We start from the raw sequence: 23,113 nt of genomic DNA, 5'->3' as shown, positions 1-23,113 counted from the left end.
TAGATTAATTGCAACTTCAATTTAAGTTATGAATAATTTAATCTGGTCTTCATTAATAAAGAACTTTAAAATCTCTATTTATTTTCCAGGTAGCACCAATAATATCAATACTGAACAGTGAACCATACTGGCCTTGCTCAGACAGCCTGTCGCAACTCCTGCAACTCAGTCAAGAAGCAAAAACAGCTCTAACATCGCTGGAAACAATTATGTGCTTAAATAGGGACATTCAAACCGAGTGGAGAACATATTTAGCGGCCAAAAACGCGACAATGTTTGTGAGTTTATAAGCTACATGGAGACATGAAATGAAATCATTACGTATTATAAAACAACGTCCCCTTGCCGCGTCGGTCAGTAAGTCTGTCTGAACGCGATAACTTCAAAATTTACAGATCAATTCATACTCAGTTCACCGATGGACGGGGTTGAATATATGCAAATTGCAAGGATTCCATTAATTGTACACTAAGGTGTATAATTATTAAATATCGTCATATTGGTCGAAATATGACAATATTTGCTAAATCTATTTAGATAGAAGATAGATAGATTATTAACAATAACATCGCTTACGTAGTATCTACCTGTGAGAGACTAGAATATATTTTATTTTCAGAAATCCCAAAATTGGAATACAACAGAATATTCAGACAGTCCGTTTCTAAAATTCTCAGCTGCGTTTGACAATTTAGTAAAAGATTTGGATTTAATCAACGATATTTTCGTAAATGCATTTGATGAGTTTGAAGACGATCGTGTGACACTCGCGTCTGCCTTAAAATACAGCGTCGATGCGTTTAACAATACCGACAGGGTCGAAATATTGAGGTAAACGTCACAGACAATAATGAAAACACATTTGCTTATAATGTATCTCTTGCTATTCTTGTCTGATAAGAACTTATTACTGTTCAAGTAATCATTTTGAATATTTTATTTTTACTTACCGTGACTGAAGGTTTGTTTGTGTGATTGTCATTCAAGTTATAATGGATGGCGAAAAGACACCCACACACAATCTGTGTGCAAATACAGACTGTTTGCACACATCCTGTCATTTCATAGTCTGATTTGTCGAAAGTAATTTGTTACAATAATATATAATTATGAATAGAACATTTTTTTTAATATGCAATAAGAAGGCGAACGGGCAAAAGGACCATCTGTTAAATTTAAATAGTCACAACCGCTTGTAGACTATTACGACGCAGAAATTTTCGGAGCTAAGATGTTATGGCTCTTGTGCCTGTAGTTACGCGGGCTCATTCCCCTTCAAGCCGGAACACAACAATACTAAGTTTGCTGTTTGGCGGTAGAATATAGATGAGGGGGTGGTACCGCCCAGACGCACACTTGGTGGTAACCAAGTAGACATTACTTATTTTATTATACCTACTAAATTTAAATATAATACGGATATTTTCAGAAAATTCTTTACCAAACTTGATACAGTCCTGAACTCTATTAACACATCGTCTGTCCAAATAAACGTACCTCTCAATACACTGTGGAAGAATTACCTCAACTGCACGAGCAAGGAATACATAGATGACGACTGTCAGATGATCGCTAGAGCTGCGTGGAAGTACACGCTCCAGTTCCTAGCAGTCGCCGGCGGGAACATGACCGACGATTTACTAACATACTTTACAGAGAGCAATGGTAAACGTCGACTTTGATTAAAAATATATTTAATGTTAAGGCTTAAAATTTTGAGATTTTGAGCCGAGATGGCCCAGTGGTTAGAACGCGTGCATCTTAACCGATGATTTCGGGTTCAAATCCAGGCAGGCACATTAGGCACATTATCATGTGCTTAATTTGTGTTTATAACTCATCTCGTGCTCGGCGGTGAAGGAAAACATCGTGAGGAAACCTGCATGTGTCGAATTTCAACGAAATTCTGCCACATGTGTATTCCGCCAACCCGTATTGGAGCAGCGTGGTGAAATATGCTCAAATCTTTTTCTCAAAGGGAGAGTAGTTAGAAATTTACAGGCTGCTAATGCTAATGCAAGGCTCAAAAATAATACAAAAAAGGTTTTATGTCAGACATCAAATCTTAAATTATATGTTACAGTAGTTTATATGAACCGTTAATATGTTTAAATGTGTTTTTTGATTACAGAGCAAAATGCTACAATCCTTCAACAGCTGGGATTCACGAGAAGTACCGGACTGTTTGTGTTGTACGATAAACTGCCAGAGTTCATCGCTGTCCTTCTTAATTCCTACACAGATCTAGGTTTTATGAATCAGGTAAGCGTATCAAAGGTATAAATATTTTATAAACAAGATCAAACACAAAAACATTTTGGGTACTGGGGCCTTGACGTGTTTTAAATAATCATCGAAACATTATAGACAATGTATAACAATCTTATTTAGATAAAGTTTTCATGAACAAGTAATTTAATTTCACGCTGACATAAACCATTAAGCATATACACAATATTGAACCAATTAGTAACGCTGGTTTCATGCTTCTTTGTGTATATGCACACATGTTTGTTCAAGGTAATATTATGTATATACATGTGTGCACATGTCACATATTTACTTTCGTTTTGGTTGGGTTTTATATTTTCTAAGCTGTTATTTTGATTCTGCGTAGATTCGTCGTGCCTCAAGTACTCAATTCTGGGACTGTGACGAAGTGTTAATGTCTCTAAATCCTGGACTCGACAGTCCCATAGACATGTCAATTATTAAACAAGTCCAGCCATTTATCTGTCCCTCTCTATTGCACTGGCTGTCTATGCCCAAGGGAGACAATAAATTAATTGACGTCTTTACAAAACCCGTAAGTATTTCAATAGATTTTAGTAATTAATTAAAATAAATATTGTTCTGGGTAGTACATTTTTCATACAATAGTAGCAGTAGTTGTATATAGCCTTGTTATTTGGTTTTTGTCCTCTTGATGTTGGAAAAGACTATTAATAGTGTTATCTCCCAGTTAACAGCATTTTTTATACTTATGAAAATCATAAAATAAGATATCTTTTTAAATTTTGGCAATCCAAAGTTTCGAAACGCTTTGGTAGTAACATAAAGCCTTAATTAACAACTTTAAAAAAGAAACGATATAAATAAAATTAGAATAGTTTCGAATGACTTATTAAATAATAAATAGCTATTTTCTCTTCCAGCAATATTATTTCTTCACATTAGAAGCAGAAAACTTAACGAGTACTTACGAAAACGCCTACAAAAAAGCGAACGCATTAGGGGTTTTGTTAAAAGAGGTTGCAAATAAAAACATAACTATGGTCAAAAATATTAAACTTAGCACGATTAGAGATAAACTGGAACAAGCAATAGATCGTATTTTAACTTATGAAATAAAAGATAATGATACATTTTACATTTCGTTTAACGAAGCGAACAAAAAACAGCTAACAGTTATAATTTACTTAACAAAAGTCGTAACAATAATAAACAAAGTCATCACGGCTGTAAATAATTTTACTCTATCGGATATAAATAATATTTCTGAAGAAGACATGAAAAGTCTACAAGAAGAATTACCACTTATACAAAAGATTTTCGAAAGAAGGCCTTCGGATACAATTGCTTTCCATTTCGATATTATAACAGATGTATTATGGACTAATGATAAAGATTACAAATTAGCAGATGCAGTAAAGGCCAGTTGCGAACGTTTAAAAACTAAAGATAATTCTATGAACATTTTAGATGAAATGGATAGAGTTAAAGGACAGATTTGTGCCAAGAAATATTATATTTTCTATAGTGCATTACAAAGTATTATGGACGATTATTCTGAAAATGGAAGAAAAACTTTACTTGATGTTTTTGAAACACTTAAAATTGAAAACGAGAATTTCACTGATATAGCGACATTTTTCAAAGAAAGGTTATTAACAATTACACTATAGTTATATAAGTTTAATATTGTACATTTTCGTCCAGATTTATTAACCTTATTTTAGTTTTTTTAACAATCTCTTTAAATATAATGTTAAATGATATGTCTTTTTTTTCAGGCAAAGTTTAGTAAACGTCTTGAGAAAATCTGTAAAATATTCACATGACCTAGGCGTTCCTATTTATTTAAAATACCTGCAAAATAACTTAAAGCACCATGAAATCGTACTGAGCTTCCTGTCTGGTGACGACTGGTGGTCAGAATTGAGGAATCTGTACAGTGGACCGAAATCTAATAATTTCTTTGACATTGTGGAAAAAGGATTTGAAGTTGCTGAAGATATACTAACACATGTGGATAAAATACATGTACGTTGTAAGCTAGTTAAGATACTTATACATATTTTTACTCTTTTGTAGTGTTTATATCTTTTTTGAGAAAAATAGAATAGATTAGAGAAACTCTGGTTTCAAAATAATTATTGTACACACAAGAACAGAAAAACTGTTTTAGACTTCATAGTGATGGACGAATATCCTGAAATCGGTAAAGCTTTCTAAATGAGCTCGATGGCATTTCTCACTTCCCTGTGGCTAAGAATAACCCACCCGACGGCAGGTGGTGCGCCTTCTCCGAGACTTGAACCTGAACAGCACGGAGTCGTTCTGCCAACTGAACGTGTCGGTGTCGGAGTACGTGCCCGACGGCGGCGCGCTGGCGGCGCTGCGCGCGCAGCTGTGCGGCGCCGGCGCCACCGCGCTCTTTGCGGAACTGCCGCCCTTGGTGTTCGCTTCCCAGGTCAGTCACCTACCTAGGAATGATAATCAGTCGATTGCAACGAGAGACCTTTGTGTTAATAATCGTGGCAACCGATTATTATCAGCCCTCCCAGTTCTCTTTGCGATACGAATATACTAGTAATTAGAAAAAAAAAATGAGGCTGCTGGAATCTTTTCTTGGATATAAAATGAAATATTGGTGGCTTAATCTTTGTATTCAATTTACTAGCATTTTTGTCACCATTCCACAGTCAAAATTTATACAGTAACATTTTTTTTAATTAATGTTTGTACATATTTAAGGACTTGATGTTAGTATATCTCATGAAAATAAATCTTAATCTCGTAATATGATTTAATGCTTGTAATATTTCGATGGCCTGTCAAGGATGTCTTGACTTATCAAGATCAATTGCCTGGCCAAGATTTGGATGATTTTAATTGGAAATTTAAAGCTATATTTTTTACCAATCGTGATATGTTTATTGCTTACAGGGCTACAACAACGACTTAAAGATGTCCAAAGAACTAGATTACGAAGAATTATACTCAGATATTGCAAGCACAGAGTCAAAACTGGAATTAATTAGAAATGGACCTTTAACTCCAATGCGGCCGCCGTGGGTCACAGACGAAAAATTATCGTCCTTAAAAAATGTCGCGATGCAACTTCTATCTAAAGAGTCGCTTATAAAGATATCGTTTGGTGTTCTCAGTAATTTTGTAGATGCGGGAACGTTATTCTTGAATAACAGGTGAGCATTAATATTTACTAAAGTGCTTTCATGAAAAAAAAATATTGCACAGGAGTTTATGTAGCCCTTTTAGTTTATGTATTGGATAAATCGGAGAATTCGATTTCAAAACCAAACAAGAAATACTACATTTTCATAGCTCAATTAGTGTATATAATTATTTGATTGCCGGGCGTTGAAGGAAAGTATCGTATTGTGTCGAAATACATTTCGTCACCCTGACAGTGTGAAAGAATAAATTAAAGTTTTCCTTAAGAGAAAGTAAGGAATTTGCTCAGCATTGGAACTGTTATAGGATGTTATAAAACATTTAATTGTGTTATTTATATAATTACCATGTCTTGTTTTCTCTGTTACACCCAGTCAGTGCACCCTGTGCTCAGAATTTACCACCTGGTTCAAGCAGCTGAACTTGCAGCTGTACAAGAAGCAAGAGTACGACAGTCTACTTTGCGGGATCGATCAAATGTCTCAAGAAGAAATTCATAGCGCTCTGAAAAATGACTTCCACTGGGACATGGCCATTAGTGAGGTATTAGTTTTTCATTGCTTGAATACTTTATTATTTAAACATATCATTTGTATTTGTAAACATTATTCATATTGCTTATATCTATATATTATACAAAACTTAATTGTTACTCGCACTAGGAGGCGGATGACTATAATATTAAAGTTTGCAATGTCTGTTATGATTTCACGACTTAAACCACTGAACTGAATTTGATGAAATTTTAAACGAAGCAAGCTTGAACTCCATGAAAGAAAATTTGACAAATAATCAAAGATATACTCCGACCGCTTACATATTCGTATAACTTTTGAAGAGGAATAGAGATTATCTATTCCGATTTATTTTGGAAATCCTTTTCGCTTTTATTGACACAACATAAAACTTTAATGACATGATCACAATGTTAATATATAAATTCCGTCAAAAGTAGACCATTCAAATTATATAATGAATCCCGATCCACTTTACAATATTTGTATTCTGTGTACGGAGCATTTTAATAAGAATTTTATGTGCTATCACAATCATATTTTTTAACCTGCCATTTTATCGTACTTATACAGTTAATATCGACACGAAACTACACTAAGTACGAACTCAACAAATCTCTAAACGAGTTACTGGAGCAAATAAAATTACATCTGCTAGATGATATCGGTGCGAAGCCCACGAAGCTGTCGGAGTGCCTGGCGGGCAATATCACTGGAAATGCTGTTGGACACGCGGCCCTGTAAGTAATTTTCTAGCAACTTAATATATACATTTATTATTTTTTTGTAAATGAATACTTTTGACTCATTTACATCAGTTTTATAAGATGATATCTTTCTGAATGACTCCTAAATCATGATTTCTCACTTTTTCGCACTAGTTAGAAAGAATTAAAGTTTTTATTGCCACACACACACACACACACTACAGAACTAAACAAGTGTGTGTCTCTCTCACTCACAATCCGATGGCCGTAAGCCTGCCAATTTATTGTATTGCTTCAAACAAATCAGACGACCTTGGTACTCTTGTTTAAAAAACCATATTATTTATTCTAGATTCACTATGGTATTAGCAAGAACATCAAAACTTCTGGCAGCAGAGTTACCTCACCTCCAAGACATCCGCGGCGTCACGGAATTACCATATTTTAAACAACTCCATTTAAATGTCGCCCATACACTTAATGTCAAAGATACTCTCAAAAAATATTTGACAAACAGAGTGGAATTCACAAAAACTCTAGTTAAACTGACAAACAGTACAAAATTGGTAAAGAATATTGAAGAAGGTGAAATACATCTGCTTTTGGTGAGTGTCTACTACTAAGGGCAATATAGCATTATAATGATTTTTGCTGAATAAAAATCCATTGAATATACCCACCTAAAGGGAGATCTAGATTAGATTCAGAGCTCTTTGCTATTGAACACTATCATAGCTTAATATGTGGAGTAGGCTCATTTCTTCCTATTGTTAACATATCAAAATGGCCACTGTGTAAATATTTAATATACCAAAAAATTAAGGAATGTTGATATAATTTTCAGGCGAAAGAACTTCAACCAACAAACGATTATCTCCACTTACAAGACCACTCGTGGGAAGATGTCTGCGTCATACACCACTGTGATGAAATTATATCCATAATCAATAAACATATCAACTTTACCCTCGTTGCAATCAACGTAAGTTTTTTTGTTATTATGCTAAGTGGTCACTGTCGTCCATAAGTATTGGTGCTGTAGGAAACATTAACTATTTCTAAAACCGTCAACGCACCACCAACCTTGGTAGCTAAGATGTTATGTCTTTTGTTCCTGTAGTAACACTTGCTATCTTACTCTTCAAAAAGGAACACAACAATACTAATTATTACCTACTATTACCTACCCAGATGGGCTTGTACAGAAGCATCAGCAAGTAATCCTTACTCCGGCATTACTTTATTATGCCTTTACTTTGAATGTTTTTCTGAAACTCCCAAAGTTGCTACCGCATTGGTGATCTAAGAACTGGTTATTTTTTTTTATGGAGTCAATATCCATGGAATGTAATCACCACCTACCATCAGGTGGTATATTTGCTCATCCGCCTACCTATGCCATAAAAAAACTTTGACACAAGGTTAAATAGTTGACGGAGTAAAACATTACTTTTAATTATTTTTTTGTTTATTGTTCTTAGGTACCCGAACTTCAAACAAAGGAGTTCTGGCGTTTTAACTTCATTTCCGCAATCATAGGCCATGTGCAGGTGTTGTTGGATCATATAGCCAGGGTTCTCGGGGTGGTCAGTGGGATAGACATCCAGGGAGTGCTGGAAGGAAAATTGGAGTCTCTTCTGGATACAGGGATGCAGTTGATGATGGACGAAACTTTGGACAGCATTTTGTACAGGTATTTGAATAAAAACCAGTTTATTTCATTAAGATGATAAGCCGTACATTGTTTGAATAGACATATGGATGATGATGATGATGAATTTTTCCTTTAATAAGTTAAAAATCATTGGTCTTTTTATTCAGCCTAATTACATTAATTTTATAGTAATATTGACTGACTGACTGGTTGATACAGATAATTTTTTTTAACTGTAAAATATTTGCAACAACGTTCTTGCATATTCCAGTATACGTGGATTGTTGGAGGAATTGAAACCATTACTTAAAGGAACTTCGCTGGATTTCGATGTAAACGCAATTGCAGACGGTCTAAAAATCCTTCATAATTTCAAGAACTACATCATTGAAGAAGATATCAAAGGTATAATATTATTGTTTAGTTGATATGAATAATACAAAAAAACCGAATATCCAGTCCAAAAAAATCTTATTAAAATTATACTATTTTTTAGTGAATGTATCCCAGATATTCTCGAGACCGGAGCTTATAGAATCTGGGCTTAATGATTTGGGGATCAACAACACAAATTTCTGGTCGATCGCAGCTCCGAGGATTCAAGCTGGGTACATAGCGATTAAAGCGGTATGTTTTATTAAGATGCGGATATACAAAATACATAGAATTACTATTCTAATACTTTATATGAACAAGAAGTTAATAGACATACCTCATTCTCCCATTTCAGTTACTTGTTCAAAAACAGGGTAAATACAGCATCAGCGACTTTACTTGTCAGATAGATGACATGTCCAAGGTCCTAGTACCTGGTAATGTGGACGTGGTGACCTTGGACGATGTTTACGCGGCGGTGGTGGAACAGTTCTGTGGTCTACAAGATGATCGTGTCAAGAGTGTGCTGCCTGTTCTTCTGAAGAATATAGATTTTGAAGTTATCTTTGATAAGGTTTGTTAGAGATAAGTTATTTATTTAGATTTTTTAATTCTGGGTCGGATTTAAATTGTTTTTACTAATTACGATTCACATCAAACGCGTCGCATTGAATAAATTGTACTTCGTGTTAAATGCCATGCGGTGTGTTTGTTGCGAATTGTATTTGAGTCAACGTCGCTTGTGGTACCTCCGCCCACTATTATGGAATCTATAAACTATTTGTTACACTTTCAATTTGCTCTTTTAACCGAAAATAATAAGACAAAGTATTCATTTTGCCGATAGAATAATGAAATGCTTGCACCAGTAAAAAATATGCTTAGTTATTATTTGAGTCGTTATCTGTTAATGATTTCTTAGCTCATTGTCTATACATTAATACGTGAAGCAATAACTTTGTACCCCTTCTTTACTAAAAAGATGCGGACGGAGATGGATGAAATTCGATACTATTAAAGTTTATGCGGAGAAGGAGTGCAGGAACGTAATATTTTTATAAAATATGCGTTAGAAATACTTTAAAATAATAAAAAGAAACATTACACGCACTAAGACAATTTAACACATACATGTTTATGTACATCATATTTATATGAAACATTCAAAGTTTACGTATATACATCCAATGACGTCATGTCAAAAAAGTAAATCAATGACTTTGTTTAACAAGGTATCATCCAGTTGAACCTCATTTTTTCCACGTTTCTTTCGAATCAACGCATCTAATATTTTATAAGCAATGAATTATAGTCGAATTTCGACCAATAGGCGACTACTAATATTTATAAATTTCACAATATTATTTTCAGGTTAAATCTTTCCTCCTAACGAAGCTCTTCATAGCATCTAACCTCACTCAATTAGAAGGTGACACCGTTCTGTCCCAATTCGGAAAGATGGCGGCGCTTATTCCAGAACTACAAACCAGTATAGGAAATATAACAGAAAGTCTATCAAATGAGCCACTGCTGTTGCGGATGAAGAAGAGTGCTTCTGTCGGGGACATGCTCGCTTGTATGTTTTCGATGTTTATTTATTTATTTAAGATTCACCTGTGGATTCACGCGTCATTTTGCATATACCTTTGGATTTGTTTTTAAATTTTAGGAAGAAAGTTTAATAAAAATAATGGAAATATATCGTGGAAATTTCAGCATCAGACTTCCTATCGGACGCAGGGAAGATGCTCTGCGGCAAGCCGTTCCAAACGGACCTCAATCGCTTCTACAAGTCCATCGTCAGCATGGAGGACCTCGCATCGGAGCCCGACCTGGCGCAGCTGCAGGCCTTGCCTAGTAAGACATGCATATATTATATATATTTTAATATATGCTAAATGGTAAACGAATTAATGGACTACATTTTTTATGAAATGGGTAGGCGAACGGACAAATGGGCCACCTGATGGTAAGTCGTCAACATTGCCCATAGATATTGGGCCCGTAAGAAATTATACCTGAAGTTACACTACCCCATTCACCCTTCAAACAGGAACACGACAATACAAATTATTACTGCCTGGCGGTTGAATATTTGAAGAGTGGGACCACCCACCCACAGGTATCAACCTACACAGACGGGCCAGCGCAAAGCCCTACCAACAAGTGAAAATAATAATTTAGATATCGGTTAGGAAAAAGACTCCACGCTTACTCATATTACTGTAGTAGGTATATGGGTATAGGTACCGTACCAGTGAGTATTACAAATACGAAATACGATAAACCAATTGCAAAAATACTTTGAACTGCAGAAAGCTATTTTAAATACACATTCTGAGGACTTTCTAGTAAATATAATTAAATAATAAATATTTACTTAAGTTTTTTTATTTAATTAGAACATTAAAATTTATTAGATAAAAGTTATTTACCGGATACTTTAAGTTTGTTTTAATTTCCAGCTGACTTCTGCCGATCGCTCTATAAAGATATAATCAGCATGGAAGGAGGAAAGATAGTTTGGAGTTTCGTCAAACCACTCATAGTTGGCAAGATTCTCTACACTCCGTCTGTTCCCGCCGTGCAAAGAATCGTTGAAAAGGTCTGGTTAATTTATACTAATATTATTAATGCGAAAGTAACTCTGTTTTTCCGTGTGTCTGTCTGTGCGGCTGTCTGTTGCTTCTTAAATAAATAATAAAAAGCAAGGCTTATACTAAAGTGATTGCGATTATAGAAAATAAAAATAGTTTGTCCTTTAACGGTCCGACGTATATTATAAATACGATTATACTACTGAACTGATAGCAATTCAATTTGACATAGTACCTAGAACCTCATTAAAAAAGGACCAAGGACAGCTAGGATAACTTTCTCTCTCACTCACTCTCCTGTCTCTTTCCAAAACTAAACATTAGATCATTACACAATTTAATTGGGATTAGTGTGCATTAAACCTTATTGGAAAAAAAAATTCAATGTAGTATCAAGTAGTCTCATAAAAGCACTATAGAACAGCCATGGTACCATGTTGAATTAAATTTTAAGCTACCACAAACATAAAATAATAAATACCCAAATTAAGAACCTCAATTTTTTAAGTTGGTCAAAATTAAATATGTATGTTGTTTATGAATTCATAAATACGTTTATTTGTATTTTATAAAAAAACATTGTATTAATTAAAAACTGTCAGAGACAAGTCTTCGAGGATCAACAAATATTTGCGCTAACAAGTCAACACGTACACTACAACTAGTAAATTTTAAATTATTGCAATTTGTGTCTCAAACACTCTGAATTACAAAGATAGACAAAGCGTCTCATATAATATCACCATATGTTCAATTCGGCAATAAAAACAAAGACATTTTTGTATTATGATGTTTTTTTATTACTAAATGTATTTAACTCATCCATTATTTTCCATTTTTTTTAGGCCAATTCGACGTTTGCACCAATGGTAAAAATGGTTAACCTCGTCCACTCCTTCGCCAACTCATTCTCGGCGGTGGATAAATTAAGCCTGCATCGAGGTGGTTTAGATGCTTTGAAGAATCTAATGACAGTACCACAATACGCTGGAATAAGAAAGAGCCTGCTTGGAGATGTTCAAGCACCAAATATAGATATTAACGGAATATTCGATGATTTTGGTGATACTAAGGTAAGTGGTAATGATATTTAGCTTAAATTATAATTTTAAACTAAACTCATATTTAAACTATGATGAACTTCTGATCAATTTGGTTCACGGCAGATTTTCTAGAAGTTAAGTAACTTCACAAGAGTTATTAAAGTACAGAGGTGCGGACGTGTACAAGCTAATACAAAATGCACTTATACCAAGCAGCATTATTGGAAAATTATACGGATATATTTTAAGAATTTTTAATCCAATTATATCCTATGGATTTTTGTAGGCATTGGGCAGTATATTGAAGAAAGCATCAGATCTCTTACATTGTGTCAATCTAAATCGCTTCAAACCGATGCCCACCGAACATGAACTCACCCAAGAAGCTGCGAGACTGACGCTGGTCAATGAATTCTCTGCAGGTAAGCATATTTTACTTACTTTCTTCCTTCTATTTCATATGACGCATATGCCCTGCATGGCTAGTTTTTATTGAGTTTGGGCTAGCAGTGGTCAATGGTGGTTAAATGGCTAGGCAGTCATCTCTATCATAATCATATTTGTATTATATAGTGACGACTTAGTTCATTTAATGGCCACCTTATATGGAAGCAGATCCCGAAGTCTAAACCAGGATAGACAAGAGTTATTATTATTCTGTCTAGTAATTATCGATAATTGTGAGGTTCCATGTTTAATACTCTCGTGGCTTGGGAAGCACGAAGTCCTCGCGATCTTTTTCTGAAAATTATAAAATCTAAGACAAATTACAAAAATAAGTAAATATGTGTGTGTCGGCCAAACCGGATTATTTGTTAAAGTGACCACTGGTGGATCGCCTTTCTTCGTAATTATTTTTATTTATGAAAGATTTTGATAGTATTTTCTCACAAATTTTCACTCAGTGTAAGACTCGTTCAATATACAGTAAGAGCATGTCTATATCTTATTTAGGTCTGGTGTTCATGAATATGAGTGATACTGAAAGCGCTATCCCATCAAATATCGAATATAAAATACGAATGGATATAGAAAATGCACCCCCCACTAACAGGCTGAAAAATTAGTAAGTAGACTCATTACATTACCATAACCATACCATAACTCCATTAACATTTATGTAATAAAACTATTACTTATTAAAAAGGTATTATCAATTTATTATTATTATAAATTCACAGTTTATGGATACCAGGACCCGAAGCAAGCTTCCTAGAGAATATGAGATATTTCCGTGGTTTTGCACAGATACAAGATATCATAGACAAGGCAATCATAGATTTGTCCATGGATAATTCTAGAAAGGTGAAAAAGAGAGAGATATCTGATGACAAAACAGATTGGGCTGTTTACACCCAGCAGATGCCTTATCCTTGCTATCGACGTGACTTGTAAGTATTTTATTATAATCCTTTCAAAGTACTCAGAAACAATAAAAAAGATATCCCGCTCCTTAAGAGCAAGAGGTTCTTAAATTTAATTTAAGGCAAGTAATATTTCCCCCGAGCCGAGATGGCCCAGTGGTTAGAACGCGTGCATCTTAACCGATGATTTCGGGTTCAAACCCAGGCAAGCACCACTGAATATTCATGTGCTTAATTTGTGTTTATAATTCATCTCGTGCTCGGCTGTGAAGGAAAACATCGTGAGGAAACCTGCATGTGTCTAATTTCAACGAAATTCTGCCACATGTGTATTCCACCAACCGGCATTGGAGCAGCGTGGTGGAATATAACATAAACATAATAAATATGCTCCAAACCTTCTCCTCAAAGGGAGTGGAGGCCTTAGCTCAGCACTGGGAAATTTACAGGCTGCTAATGTAATAATGTGTAATATTTCCCCTAATTTTTCAGTTTCCAAACGTCCTTATATGAGTCTCAATCACTACTGGTAGCATTCTTCTTTTCTTTACTCTTCACCGTGTCATCAATTGTCAGATTTAATGTATCTGATAAGGAGACCGGCAACACGATGGTATGTTCAAACGATTATTTATATTTTAAATCAATCTAGTGTACATTATTTTAAGCTTGTTTTCCATGTTGATGTAGAAGTAGTTGTGCTTTTTATACCTACATCGGATTTTTTTTGCTTATCATAAAATATACCCTAACGCAATGTATTAACTTTCAGCTGATGTCTGTAATGGGAGTAAACCTAAGTTACCACACGCTGTCTTGGTTTCTATGGTCATATATTGAGACGGTGGTCACCATCTGCTGCATAACTGCGGTGCTGACTGTCGGTCAAATTCTGCCGCGCACCGATCCCAGTTTAATATTTGCCTTATTGCTGGTATTTGGATTTTCAGTGATCGCTTTCTGGTAAGAATTTGATTTATAATTATTGGTATAATCTTGTTAGATATATTTTTAACTTGGGATGTTTTCTTTCTCGCATAATTTAAGCTGGCCTATTCAAAAATTTAAAGCTCATAACAAAAAAACATTGATTTCTAAGCGGGTTATGTAAAAAAATTAATTCTTCTTTTCTGACATACTCTGTAATTAAAACGGTGAAAAAGAGTAACTAGGTACAGAGCTTTTTGCCGGTTCTTCTCGGTAGAATCTATTTTCCGAACCGGTAGTAACTTGAGATTTTATTCAACACTGGAACATGACGATTTAAAATGCTTTTATGAGCCTACTTGAATAAAGTATATTTTGATTTTAATTAATTTGATTATCTTGTTCTCAGCTACATGATGTCGACCCTGTTCCGCTCTGCCAGTGTGGCTGCGGTATGCTCTGGCATCGCCTACCTCATAACCTTCATGCCATTCGTGTTGATCCTCTCCTTGGAAGCTGTACTGAGCAGTTCCCTCAAGTTATTTGTTGTAAGTTTGGTTATAATCAGTTAAGATCTGAGCTCAGATCATCAGCTATTATACATATATATAAGAATGCTTTTGATCAATGTTTTGACTAGTTTTGTAGCTCTGAATATTTTTATCTTTACCAGAGTCTTTCAATGTCGTCATCCCTCTGCTACGCCTTCTTGTTCATAACACGCTTCGAGGCTATGGGCGTCGGTGCGGGCTGGGCACAATTATGGGAAGCGCCCGACAACTCTAGTGACATGAACATTGGCATCGCTGGAATTATGGTGTTTGTTGATGGTCTCATCTACATTGCAGTGGGATTCGTCATAAATATATTCTTTGGTGAGTATTTTGAGTTGTGTTGGTAAATGGCTAAATTAGAGATTGAAGGTATGAATGATGAATGAATGAACGAGATGTATCTGCCACATTTTTGCCAGACAACCAACCCGGATTAGATTAGCGTAAAGAAATAGATGCCTTAGCCCACCACAGGATACTTATTTCTCCAGTTTGTAAATTTAGATGTTAAGATTACACTGGTCTACATCAAAATTGCCTTTTACATGAAAATATACTACATTGATTGTGTTTCACTTGCTGAACATAAATATACAAAATAAAATTCATAGTTAGCTCTTATTGTGCATTTATGCCATATAAATATAATAGCGGGTAGGGCGACAGATTTATCACATTAATGATGAGAACTCAAAATATTTAGTGATTACCCGCGGAAATTTTATTATTTCACATTTGTTTGTTGCGTTTAACGCTGACTGTGTTTTGTTGAACAGTTAAAACATGAGATTGTTACCGTTTTTTTGACATTTTTAGTGAAAAATCAGATTTGTGGTGATCTAAAAGTCATAGGAATGGTGTTGGGTTTACAAATGGGCTATACCAAGTACTGTTGTTTTTTGGGCGAATGGGATAGTCGGGCTAGATCTTTACATTACATAAAAAAGATTGGAATCGTAGACTAAGCCTGAATCCTGGAGAAAAGAAAGTCAAGCACCTTCCTCTAGTTAATTCCCAAAAAATTCTTCTACCACCTTTACATATCAAATTGGGACTAATGAAAAACTTTGTGAAGGCTCTCAACAAGGATGGACCAGCATTCAAATACCTGCGAAGTAAATTTCCACGTATAAGCGACGCCAAAATTAAAGAAGGAATCTTTATCGGGCCTCAAATAAGAGAGATTCTAAAGGACCAAAACTTTGATTCAGTTTTACAGGGCTTTGAAAAAGAAGCATGGGAATCTTTTATAGCAGTCGTTCATGGTTTTTTGGGCAATAAGAGAAATGAAAATTATGTTGAACTTGTGAACAATCTCCTTCAAAAGTATAAACAGTTGGGTTGCAATATGTCCCTAAAAATTCATTTTCTTTGCTCTCATCTTGATTTTTTCCCTTCTAACTGCGATGATGTAAGTGACGAACATGGTGAACGATTCCACCAAGATATCTCGACAATGGAAAAGAGATATCAGGGCCGATGGGATGCGTCAATGTTAGCGGACTACTGCTAGAATTTGAAAAGAGATACCCCTAACAGTGATAACAAAAGACAAACGAAAAAGAAGAGAAAATCTTAATTAAATACGTTATTTTTTTTAAAATAGTAATATTTTCAATTTTATATAAGTAAAAAGCAAAAAATAATAGTAAATAATTATTATAGTTTTTTTTTGTAAAATGTTTTATACTTTAACGTGTTACTAAAAGCCAAATTTTGTATATTAGGTATATTTCCAAAATAAGAGCTAATTAAAAAAACATATTCTTGTTTTCCTATTCAGTAACCTCAAAGCAATATAAAAATAAAGTATTCAATTGAAAGGCACACAAAAAGTTACATTTCGTAGACCAGTGTTTATTGGAACATTATTTAACAGAATACATTTTTCAGGGATCAAGAGCACTAACAATGTAACAACTTGCGAAGCGAAAGGAGAGAAAGCCGGTGTCAGTATCATCAACGTGACCAAAATATATAATGAAGGATCGCGAAATGCGAAGCTGGCCCTAAATAACGTATCCATGGAACTACAGAAAGGGCAGATCACTACGCTGCTGGGGCATAACGGAGCCGGAAAAACGACATTAATGTAAGTGACACGAACATCGATTAAATCATTATTATTTCGGGTCAAACCTTCCAGAGAATCGATCAATGTAAATTTATATTTTGCTGACATTCGTCACAAAATAATTTAAGCAGTATAATATGTCGTGAGCATATCGATGAACACAGAGCGTGGCTCACTTCTATCTCTCTGTTGCGTTCCCGCCGAATCGAGCATCCCAACCTCACGCCTCGGGCCGTGCGCAGAAACATCTTGACGGGCATGCAGCGCGCCAGCCGCGGCCACGTGCTGCTGCGCGCGGACGCGGCGCGCGCGCGGCTGGGCGTGTGTCCGCAGCGCGACGTGCTGCTCGAGCACATGACGGCGCGCGAGCACGTGGCGCTCTACGCGCAGCTCAAGGCGGGCCGCCGCAGCGTGCAGCCCGACGTGGACGGGTGACTACTTATTGCAACTTGATATTTTGCGGGCAAATGCTGCTGGCGTTCGGTACATCGGGACGATTTGCTCCGAATCATTTGTTAAAATCGAAAAGAAAAAGGACTTGGGGCTTTTTTATGATGTGTTTTTTTCGAATACAGCATGTTACGAGTATTGTGCCTGGGTGACGTGTGCGACGTTCCCGTGGCGCGACTGTCGGGCGGCACTCGCCGCCGCCTGTGCGTGGCGCTCGCTTTCGTCGCTCAACCCTCGCTCGTATCACTCGACGAGCCGACGTCTGGAGTCGATCCAGCGGCTAGAAGGTATGAAACGCATGTTTTATTACACTTTTTATTGACAGTTCATTTTCACTTTCACATGAATCAAATGCATATAATTATTATTTTTGGTATTTTATCTCAGAGACATTTGGTCCATGATAATGAGGTTACGCGAGAACCGAACGATTCTACTGACTACCCACCATCTGGACGAAGCGGAATTATTAAGCGATCAAATTATTATCATGCACAAGGTAACTGCTGAATACTTCTCAATGACCTCCCTTATACTTTCCTTCCAATTCGGTTTAATTTTTACTTAACGTATGCTTTTACTAACTACATTTTTGAATTCTTCCTAAATCCATATCTCATTTATCCAGGGGCAAATCCACACAACTGGATCTCCAATAGAAATCAAACGAACATTAGGCACAGGATACAATTTGAGTGTCATGTATCCAGACAACAAACTCAATTCTATACAATATACGGAACCCGAAGAGGTATCTATAGAAGAGAAGACGAAGGATTTGCTGACGGTAACCCGAAGCGTGATTAAAAACGCAAATCTGGTCGATGTAAATGGCCTGGAAGTGGAGATTAACCTGCCCTTCTATGACTCTGATGGGGTTAGCAATAAGTAAGTATAATTCATTTCGCTTATGATAAATTAAATAAATTAAATCATTCCAAATAATAAAACAGTTAAGGCAACAGCTTAAAATTTTCTGCGTAACAGAAGAGAAGGCTTTATTGTGAAAATAAAACTTTTATGGACGGGTACTGTAAAACTAACTGAGAAACTTTGCTTAGCTGGTGTTTGGTCGAACACTGATTTCTCTATTTTTGTTAATATTGATTTGATGTTTGTAAGAAAAAGACAGCATTGTATAAATAAGCCCAAAGTATATTTATAGGTTATGAATGATTATTATATTAAGTAGTTTTAAGTTTAAACAGAACTTTAAGAAGTTCGATATATTGAATGAGCGAGTTGCCCAGCTTCCTGGAGGCGTGCAGCGCGCTGGAGCAGGCGCGCGAGGCGCTGGGCTACCGCAGCCTGGCGCTGGACTGCAGCAGCCTCGAGCACGTGTTCTACAACATCTGCCGCCGCGCCGACTCCCCGGACTGCGGTGAGACTCTGATACCTATTCACTCCGCTCTGCTTAAAGTTATTCTGTATCTACATTATAATTCCCTTGCAGTTCGATGCTATGTTATTGACAGCTAAGCTGCATATCTTATGTACAATTACAATGTGAAATCGTAAATTAGCAAGACTATTAAATATGAACTAAAATAAAAACACTAAAAAGTGCCACAATTTTTCAGAACTCAATCGTTCGGAATGTCTTAATTTTTTTAGAAATGTCATCAGTCCCGGAATCTTCATCTAATAGCGCATCAACGTCCAGCATTAAGAATGACCAAACGCCACTCGTCCCTCCCGAGGGTCCTCTCAAAGGCACCGCGTGGCAACAGTTTGTAGCGATACTTTATGCGAGGTACCTGCACTATATTAGGAACAGGTGAGGTTCATTCGTGAACAGAACAGTTTCATGTATATTATCATATTTATCAGAATAGCCCATAAATTGAAGATCATTCAAATTATCACTAAAGAATAAACAATTTTTTTTCGTTCCAGAATGTTATTATTCCTGTTAATAGTTCTACCATCTCTGTTCATAATAATCGCAATGGCGTTCTCAACCATCCGACCGCCGGCTGACAACGAAATCTCACTAAAGTTATACAGAGACACATACGAAGGATCTACTCAATTTCTTATGTAAGTCCTTGAAATGCAATATTTAGAAAAAATATCTCTGGGATCATTAATTTAGGGATCCTACAAAAATAAACGAATTCGTAATATTATCGAGGATTATGATATTATGATTGACTAGTTTTTTGAGTAATAAGATATTATCTTTTTTTTATTATTTCCAGACCACAACCTCCGATATATTCAGATTTCATAGACCCAAGTTTAGCTCAACGAGTAATGAATGCGTTGCAAAGAGAAAAACAATCTAGAAATTGGACAAATTATGTAAGTTAAAATTTTTATTAATATTCAAATCACTTGAACACATGGTATGTACCTGCTAGATGAACACACGACATAGTACGAGTCGTCTTGTGTGGAAGCAAAAAGCATTCTAATGCCCAGGTGCTTTGGAGAGCCTTAAACGAGAGGTCTATTTGTTGAGAAGAAGATTAATATGAATACTTTTAAGAATAAATCAGCAGGAAAGTGTAATAAAGTTAGATCTTATATATTTAAATAAAACGCCACTAATAGTTTTAAGTTAACTGTAACGACAATAACTCTTATATTTACTATCAATATTTTTTGGCGTACTATTTGGGATCGGGACAATGTATAAAAGTCTTGGAATAGATTTCGCAGAATTTTACAGACAACCTGCTGCTGACACCAATCCTTGAATGCTTTTGTTAGTCAAGTTTCACTAAACATTTTATGGATAGGCTTACGCGCTTTTAATAGAACCTAATGATCGTAACTACTAGTTATTTGACAAACTTCATGAGAATTAAAGTGTTGAACGAAATAGTGGAATAAACACAACAATTTTAAATATAATAAGGAAGTGATATTTCAGGATTCTCCCGCCTGTAAATGTGTGGACGCGGTACAACGATGTGATCAAAATAAAGACATCGATTTGGATCGACCGCAGATGATGTTGTTACCAGACGTGATCACGCTTAACGACTGGTTGGTTACCTCGCATGAAGTTTATATTGAAAAAAGGTAATACATAAACAAAAACATTCCTTTCGCTGGATTAGATCTGTAATGCTTCTTAGAAATGTGAAATGAGATTGGCGATGTTTTCGCTACGTATGCTTGGCTGTTATTTGTAAATAGCTTCATCCACAGGTTAGGACACTGGCAAATTTGATTTTTGGGTTGTACTATTTTACTAGGTGGTCACCTCAAATTATATTCAATGATGTAAAATGTTATTATAATATTTGGTGATTATAGAACGATGAACTTTAAAAACGCCATCGAGAGCTATTAATACTAATTTAATAATAATAAATAAAATTAAAATTAATAATAAATAAATTAAAATATTAATACTAATTAATAAAAATAATTATCTTTTATTTTTTTCACAGATACGGTGGTTTCACTTCGTCGATCAAGAATAATAAGACCCACCTGGTGGCCTGGTACAACAACAAGGGTCACCACGCGCTGCCATCCGTCATCAACGAGCTCAACTCCGCCCTGCTGAAGTTGGCCACCGGCGACGAGAGCGCCAATATCACCGTCCACACGCATCCACTTAAAATCTCCAAGGAACAGTTGAACAAGGACACCGTGTAAGAAAATTTGCATCTCTTCTTTTATATAAAAGCTAATCAATATCAGCTTTAAGTTTGTCGCTCTAGTAATATTTATATTTTAACAGAGTATGTGATTTCAAAAAATCTTAAAAAACAAAATTTTGGAAATATTTTGTTTATTCAATCCACTTAGAAATTATTAATCAATTAAATCGATCTTAGATTAACGTAATCGATAATAATACTCACGGACAGGAGAGTCTGTAAAATACGCACTAGTTTCGATGCTTCAGTGAAAATATGTCCCTCTATGGCGGCGCGCGACAGGTACCAGCACATCGCGGACGCCGGCATCTCGGGCATGCTGCTGCTGGCGTACAGCCTGGCGGGCGCGGGCGGCGCCGTGTACCTCGTGAGCGCGCGCCGCGACGGCCGCGCCGGCCTCGCGCGCCTCTGCGGCGCCGCGCCCGCGCGCGCGCTGCTGGCCGCGCTGCTCTGGGACTTCGCCGTGAGTACCGCTATGGCGTAGAGAATATACACGATGAGTTTCGAGTTTTATTTGACCAGCATTCATAATAAAAATTATCTATTACGCAGATAATTGTCATCAACATGGTGATCACGGCGGTGGTGCTGCAGATATTCCACTTTCCTGTTTTCGTGGCGAGGAACAACCTACCGGCGATCTGTATACTTATTTTACTTTATGGGTAAAAAAAATTCAATTTACCTCTGATTATCCATTATCGATTGATATTTTCCAAAAATATCTCGCAAATCTTCAATATCTTCCTGGGTCAAAATAATTTACGTTGTTATTTTTTATTAGGTACGCATGCACGAACTTCGTGCACGTGTTTCAGCGTCTGTTCAACGAAGCGAGTTTGGCGAACATGGTAATGTTCTGCGGGAACGCCTTTGTGGGCCTCGTCGGCATCGCACTGCTGCTCATACTAGACATCATTTCGGATTCTGACGTATGAAATATAATAATTTAAATTGCTAACATTTTAACCAGGAAACAATTGCTATTTGTCTTTGTAGTAGTACAATAATGTGATTATTATAATGTTGTCTTAAAGGCTGTTACTGGTGCACAGTTTTAAAGCCATATTTGCTGATGCCATCGTCATTTTCAAAATAAATATGGCCTCATTTTGCCAAAATTGAAACACAATAAAAAATATTGGTGAACCTCTTCAACACGACGTCAATATCTGCACATACATAAAATTTCTCGTTAATCTCCGGTTTCATTATCATAAAACTGTTAATGGTTGGTTTTAGGCAACGGATCACGCCAGATGGGTGTTACATAAAATTCTCATGCTGAGTCCTCAATTCACGCTCGGCGATGGTCTCCTTGAGATTGCGAAGAATTCTATACAAGCGCAGGTGAGTATTATATATTACGATAGGGATTGATTTGTGCCAATCGAAGTAAAAGGGCCACTAAACCTGAGTCTTCAAAAGGTAACAAAATGGCTATCCGTGGGGAATATCTGGGTTATGCGAGATTCTTATCGAAATTCAAAACTTCTACAATTGCCTATGCACGGATCTGAAAAAATAATTCTGACTTTTGATAGCACATTACTCAGAAGACTCGTCTCCTCCCTCCCGTCCTCGGCATTATTCGGCAAGCAAACATTGGACCACAATTTACTAGTTCAGTTTATTTTCAGGTGTTGCTTCAGTTTGGTATGGACACGTACCGGGATCCGTTTACCCATAACGTAGTGGGCTACCACTATATTGCACTGGTGCTGGTTGGTACCGCGCTGTTCATACTCAACTTGGCGATCGAATACGATTACTTCGATGTCATTATTGTCAGGTCGGTTGACAGCTACATTTTTT

General features: G+C 36.1%; 1 protein-coding gene across 1 annotated transcript in view; it reads left to right on the top strand.

The window, feature by feature from the left end:
* The window catches only part of Ldd (lipid droplet defective), an 81,400-nt gene that overhangs the window by 51,479 nt on the left and 6,808 nt on the right, over window positions 1-23,113 (top strand). The window contains exons 18-61 of the mRNA XM_026634375.2: window positions 90-278; window positions 620-831; window positions 1,430-1,665; window positions 2,132-2,262; window positions 2,618-2,806; window positions 3,156-3,883; window positions 4,014-4,263; window positions 4,514-4,693; window positions 5,170-5,429; window positions 5,793-5,961; window positions 6,507-6,673; window positions 6,993-7,245; window positions 7,485-7,622; window positions 8,122-8,333; window positions 8,566-8,699; window positions 8,791-8,921; window positions 9,025-9,243; window positions 10,041-10,245; window positions 10,386-10,526; window positions 11,135-11,274; window positions 12,112-12,339; window positions 12,596-12,731; window positions 13,264-13,375; window positions 13,491-13,700; window positions 14,166-14,286; window positions 14,446-14,636; window positions 15,010-15,148; window positions 15,274-15,475; window positions 17,048-17,246; window positions 17,471-17,659; window positions 17,804-17,965; window positions 18,066-18,177; window positions 18,307-18,566; window positions 18,929-19,059; window positions 19,293-19,455; window positions 19,575-19,718; window positions 19,880-19,982; window positions 20,557-20,708; window positions 21,083-21,289; window positions 21,581-21,761; window positions 21,851-21,963; window positions 22,083-22,230; window positions 22,541-22,648; window positions 22,939-23,090. Coding sequence (XP_026490160.2) covers window positions 90-278; window positions 620-831; window positions 1,430-1,665; window positions 2,132-2,262; window positions 2,618-2,806; window positions 3,156-3,883; window positions 4,014-4,263; window positions 4,514-4,693; window positions 5,170-5,429; window positions 5,793-5,961; window positions 6,507-6,673; window positions 6,993-7,245; window positions 7,485-7,622; window positions 8,122-8,333; window positions 8,566-8,699; window positions 8,791-8,921; window positions 9,025-9,243; window positions 10,041-10,245; window positions 10,386-10,526; window positions 11,135-11,274; window positions 12,112-12,339; window positions 12,596-12,731; window positions 13,264-13,375; window positions 13,491-13,700; window positions 14,166-14,286; window positions 14,446-14,636; window positions 15,010-15,148; window positions 15,274-15,475; window positions 17,048-17,246; window positions 17,471-17,659; window positions 17,804-17,965; window positions 18,066-18,177; window positions 18,307-18,566; window positions 18,929-19,059; window positions 19,293-19,455; window positions 19,575-19,718; window positions 19,880-19,982; window positions 20,557-20,708; window positions 21,083-21,289; window positions 21,581-21,761; window positions 21,851-21,963; window positions 22,083-22,230; window positions 22,541-22,648; window positions 22,939-23,090 — 8,147 coding nt within the window. The remainder of the gene's footprint in view (window positions 1-89; window positions 279-619; window positions 832-1,429; window positions 1,666-2,131; window positions 2,263-2,617; window positions 2,807-3,155; window positions 3,884-4,013; window positions 4,264-4,513; window positions 4,694-5,169; window positions 5,430-5,792; window positions 5,962-6,506; window positions 6,674-6,992; window positions 7,246-7,484; window positions 7,623-8,121; window positions 8,334-8,565; window positions 8,700-8,790; window positions 8,922-9,024; window positions 9,244-10,040; window positions 10,246-10,385; window positions 10,527-11,134; window positions 11,275-12,111; window positions 12,340-12,595; window positions 12,732-13,263; window positions 13,376-13,490; window positions 13,701-14,165; window positions 14,287-14,445; window positions 14,637-15,009; window positions 15,149-15,273; window positions 15,476-17,047; window positions 17,247-17,470; window positions 17,660-17,803; window positions 17,966-18,065; window positions 18,178-18,306; window positions 18,567-18,928; window positions 19,060-19,292; window positions 19,456-19,574; window positions 19,719-19,879; window positions 19,983-20,556; window positions 20,709-21,082; window positions 21,290-21,580; window positions 21,762-21,850; window positions 21,964-22,082; window positions 22,231-22,540; window positions 22,649-22,938; window positions 23,091-23,113) is intronic.

This window comes from Vanessa tameamea, chromosome 22 (genome assembly GCF_037043105.1).
Source record: "Vanessa tameamea isolate UH-Manoa-2023 chromosome 22, ilVanTame1 primary haplotype, whole genome shotgun sequence".
In the NCBI taxonomy this organism is placed as follows: domain Eukaryota; kingdom Metazoa; phylum Arthropoda; class Insecta; order Lepidoptera; family Nymphalidae; genus Vanessa; species Vanessa tameamea.
The sequence above is the reverse complement of the archived record's forward strand: the minus strand, read 5'-3'. Positions and strand labels throughout refer to the sequence as shown.